Consider the following 5,000-nt stretch of genomic DNA (forward strand, 5'->3'; position numbering starts at 1 on the left):
CATGTATATATACATATATATATATCAATATATATATATATATATATATATATATATATATATATATATATGTATATACACATGTATATATACACATGTATATACATGTGTATATATATATACACACACAAAGACAGACATGCGCGCACACACACACACACACACACACACACACACACACACACACACACACACACACACACACACACACACACACACACACACACACACACACACACACCTACACCTACACACATGCAAAAGAAATGTATTGCTTATGTTTTATATGTCGTTATAATAATTCTTAAGCTAGTTTCAAGACAAAGAAAAGAAAATTGCAGATATTGATATTGCACCATAAGTTTGTGTGTGTGTGTCTGTTTCTACTTTTGTTTCTGCTTGTGTTCAATTTCTGTGTAACTCGGTGATGCCAGTGTTTAAAAACTCCGCTTTGGCTTTTAATTTTATCCTAAACATGTTAATGAAGATTCTTATGTATGTGAATTCAGAGTAGACTAGAAGATTTGGCTTGATTTTGTCTCTTCTTTCTTATTCTCTCTCTCTCCCTTTTTCTTCTTCTGCTTTTTATTTGAGCATCATGTAGGTAAGCGGATGCTCCATACGCATCCCCAGCCTTGGACACATTTCGAAAACTCTCTCTCATTTTAGTATTGGTAGAAGAGTCATTTGTCATTATCACAGGGCTCGACAGTGGTTAAAGAATAAATAATAAATGAATAAATAGATATGTAATTAATCCTCCTCGGTTTGGCCATTCCAGATGGGGAGTTTGAGGAGCAGCGACGCAGCCGCGGGCGGGGGAGGGGGCGAGGGAGGCCGAGAGGACGAGCACGAGGGCCTCCTAGGGGTCTGCGCGTCAACAAGAGAAATAAGGTAGGAACTGTTCTTAAGATTTTTTCATCCATGTTTTATTATTGATGTTTTTATTTGTCTGATGCTTTGTTGTTAGCTTTCAGTATTTTCTTGTCATCTGATAACAAATGAAGATATCATTTTGATGGCTGCAGATTGATTTTTGTTTGTTATTGGGAACAGAAGCTCATGGCTGATTAAGAACACTTTTGTGTTGAATGAATGATAATAATGATAATAAAAGTTGCTTAGATAATAATGATAATAATACTAATGATAAAGATAATGATAACAAAATTAAAGCAAATCATTACAAAACACTAAGCTGTTACTATTGTTAAATCGTTATCACCACTAACTACTGCTTATTATTCACATTTCAGATAGAGAGTGAGGAAGAGGAAGAAGAGCCGGCTCCTCCGCCAGTAGATGAAAATGAACCTCCAAAGGCAAAGCAGTGTAAGTTTGGACAGATTTTTAAACATGAAATCATCACCTTTTTTAATGGAGGATACCCCATGGTGAAAAAAAAGAAAAAAGGATGATAATGATAAAAATAAAATAAATAGATTAATTAAACAATCAGTCAGTCTGTGAACAGTTTTCGATACTGCATACCTGGTGATTATTAATATGTTGAAGTTTCCTTTTGATTTTTTGTCAATAGTCAAATACTTATTCAAAAAGCTTATTTCTGACTTTTTTTTCCAATCGCTTTGCACTGGATTTATTATATATAATTCCTTTATGACAGGCTCCTTATAATTGCATTACCTATTTTTCCTTTTATCTAAAGGTTAGCTACAGTTTAATCTGTATTCATTCTTCTAACAAAAGCAGCCTCAAACAGTCAAATTCATCAGCCATAAGGGTAGTCGTTAGAGAAAATGAAAATGAAACTTTACTTTTGAAAAATAGGCCTTGAAATGCCTTTTCCTTATGTCCATATGTAATTAGTTTTAGGCTACTTAAATGGCTTCTAACATCCAATATTTTATGTACCATTTCTGTTGCACACAGGATAATGATATTTGGGAATCAATGAAATAGGTGCTATTCTTCAGTACACATAAAGCTAGTAAAATTATGCCAGATACTAGAACATCATTAAAATAGCAATGTCTTATGCATTTCTTATGGACTGCAGTTGTACTGGGTGAGGTGGGACCATTTACCCATTGCCTCTATCAGTATCTTAGCCCAATCTTAGTTTATAGCCGATCTGCCATGTAGACCTTGCTTTGTTTACAGGGGTATATTATCAGGCATTAAGATATGTGGATATGGCATATGTGAGTGCTCCATAGTTTAGGCCTCTCAGTGTTTTAGGCAGCTCAAGAGGCATAGGGGTTAATTGTACATATAATTTGGTATATTGTCATATTCTGTATGCATCTCTAATAACAGCTTTGTCAATTTGATTAAATTTCAAAGATTGAATGAAAAATTCTAAAAATATTAAACTAGTCACAATCATTTCAAAATTAACCCATTTCCACATTCTATCCCAGATGACCAAGATTGTGACATATCATCGCTTGAGGCTCCAACCTTCACCACGCTGGACAGAGGACCTCCTGCCCCCATGCTGCGACTGTCGTGGGACCATCCTGTCAACCTCATTGGGGAGAAGGTCTTGTCTCCCCGGATACATATCTGCGATACCTGCAATAAGCCTATCCTCATCTATGGAAGAATGGTGAGTTTCCTCACTTATTCTCTTGCTTCACGTAATGTGAAAGATGATATAGAATGCTACATGACTGGGTACTTTTCTTGAAATACTTTCATTTACAGATACCTTGTAAGCATGTATTTTGCCTGTGGTGTGCCCGTGGGGAAGACCGCATGTGCGCAAGATGTGGAGAGCGTGTGGCCAGAGTGGAGCAGATAGGCCTTGGAACTGTATTTATGTGCAACTACAGTATAAACAAAACTGTTTGTAAACGCACATATTTATCTCAGAGGGATCTCCAGGTGAGCATTTCTTAATTCCTTTTTTTTTTTTTTTTTTTCTTGGTTTTGATGATTGATTTTACAGTTGATTTTACAGTTGTTCATTTGTTTGGATTGTTTAATATGATATTTAATATGATACATAAACTCTGTCTTTAGCTAATTACAAATAATTTTCCAGGCACACATAGACCACCGGCATATGAAAGTGCCTGGGGCAACAGGCCTGCCAAAGGAAGAGCTGAAAGAAGAGCGTTTAAGCCACAGAGACCCAAGGGGTGAAGGCAGGGACACAAGAACAGATCCAAGGGGAGACATCAGACAAGACCCAAGGGCCATGTCAGACCCCAGGGTGAACAAGGAAGGCTATGAACACAGGGATTCCTATTCCAACTCACAGTTCTCCCGCCAGGGCTCAGGGCAGTTTGGTTCTAATCACGGGCAGTCTCACCAAACAGCAGGCAACCACCAGGCGTCCTCTCATCACATTTCAGTGATTCCTGTAATGACAACAGCCAGGACCAATCTCATCACCGTCCCACTGCAGGACCAGCCAGAACACTCGTCGCACTCCTCCTTCCAACATTCTGGGCCATCACATCCAACGCCCCCACACCCCCCACCTCACATGCCCCCCACGCATCCTCCCCCAACTCACTCCTTCACCAGTCCACCCCCAGCTCACTCTCAGCCTCCCCCTTCCCATCCCCAACCCCCACCATACTCCTCTTCCTTTAGCACAGCCTATAGTACACAGCCCCCACAGTATACATACCCTCCAAACCCAGCTGCCCCACCACCCCCCAACCCCAATGTGCCGCCTCCACCATACTCAAATGTGTCACCTGCTGTTCCTCCCCCAACCACTTACGTCAACAGATCTCAGTATGACGGGCAGTACTCCACCGCGCAGTGGTCTACACCTCCACCACAGACGCCTCCTTCACACCCCCCTGGGCCCCCTCTCCACCATCCTCCCCCACCCTCAGCTCAGTCCAGCCAATACTACAGGAAAAATTTCTAACAGGATGGATGTACATTACACAGGATTATTGTAATGATGTTAATGCTGTAGACTTGTTGGCTTCAGTGTATTGTAAGGATGTTGATGTGCAGTAGTAGATCTTTTGTAAATGACAGGTATTGCTGGGAATGTGTGGAAAGGTGAAACTAAACCTTTTACTTTGAGAAATGTGAAAGACAGATAATAATGGGAGACTTAATTTTTTGGAGTGAAATTTATCTACTTATAAGAAAATATGTAAATTTACTGTGCTTGAATGTGAGGCCATGAGAAATCTTGCCTAGACTGCAAAGAAATATTGTAATTAAGTGCCACATTGTGTGTAAAGATGTGCAAATGTTAATATTTGCAAATGTTCAAATCTCTTGGATAATGGAAGTTGAAATACTGTCTATCACATGCTTGGTGTTATTAAGGGGACCATCTGTGATTTGGAATGCAGATAAGTCAATTTGGGTTTATTGCTATGTATTAAAAAAATAAACTATTGGGATTGCGAATATTGAAAGACTATTTTTTTATTAGCATTTCATTTTTGTGTCAAGATAATGGAAATATTACACAAGTCTCACCAGTTATAGCCAAGCCCTCTTTCATTTAGCTGACAACATGACAGAATTATAATGGCAGCATGTAATTATATTCTGCATTTTTTTTATAGAGTTCATCTGTTAATTTTATTTACTTATATATTTTTCTTTTTATCTTTTTTTAGTACCCTGGTTAACAGGTGGTTCCCTTCATATTTTTTTTCTTTTCTTTTTTCGAGTGCCAGAGATTGCATTTTATTTTTGATGTTTAAATAATATCAGCTGGGATATGATAATACTTTCACATCATATGCATATTTTTGCCAAAAAAAGATTTCCATACAATAAAAAATAACATTGAAGGATGTATTAATAACCTTTGTTGCTTGTGTATTTGTAATTTTAATGTGGATTTTGTAATGATAAGATTAATTATTTTATTAGTTTATTTCATAAAAATTAACATTTCATTATGACTAATAATTTATTATAAAATAAAACCCAAATTATGATGATCCAAATGAATAATATAAAGAATCCAAGAGTGCATTGTTATAAGACAATATATTGTCTATAACAGTTTGTCTTAGAAATAAAGCATATATATTGATAGTGCA

General features: G+C 37.4%; 2 protein-coding genes across 11 annotated transcripts in view; one reads left to right on the forward strand and one right to left on the reverse strand.

The window, feature by feature from the left end:
• The window catches only part of LOC125041152 (E3 ubiquitin-protein ligase Hakai-like), a 17,186-nt gene extending 12,441 nt beyond the window's left edge, over nucleotides 1–4,745 (forward strand). For all 4 annotated transcript variants that reach the window (XM_047635960.1, XM_047635963.1, XM_047635961.1 and 1 more), the window contains 5 exons: nucleotides 782–894; nucleotides 1,257–1,332; nucleotides 2,385–2,572; nucleotides 2,671–2,850; nucleotides 3,011–4,745. In XM_047635960.1, the coding sequence (XP_047491916.1) occupies nucleotides 782–894; nucleotides 1,257–1,332; nucleotides 2,385–2,572; nucleotides 2,671–2,850; nucleotides 3,011–3,853 (1,400 nt within the window). In that variant the 3' untranslated portion in view covers nucleotides 3,854–4,745. The remainder of the gene's footprint in view (nucleotides 1–781; nucleotides 895–1,256; nucleotides 1,333–2,384; nucleotides 2,573–2,670; nucleotides 2,851–3,010) is intronic.
• The window catches only part of LOC125041150 (mucin-5AC-like), a 514,849-nt gene that overhangs the window by 62,833 nt on the left and 447,016 nt on the right, over nucleotides 1–5,000 (reverse strand). The window lies entirely within an intron of this gene.

This window comes from Penaeus chinensis, chromosome 30 (assembly GCF_019202785.1).
Source record: "Penaeus chinensis breed Huanghai No. 1 chromosome 30, ASM1920278v2, whole genome shotgun sequence".
Taxonomy (NCBI): domain Eukaryota; kingdom Metazoa; phylum Arthropoda; class Malacostraca; order Decapoda; family Penaeidae; genus Penaeus; species Penaeus chinensis.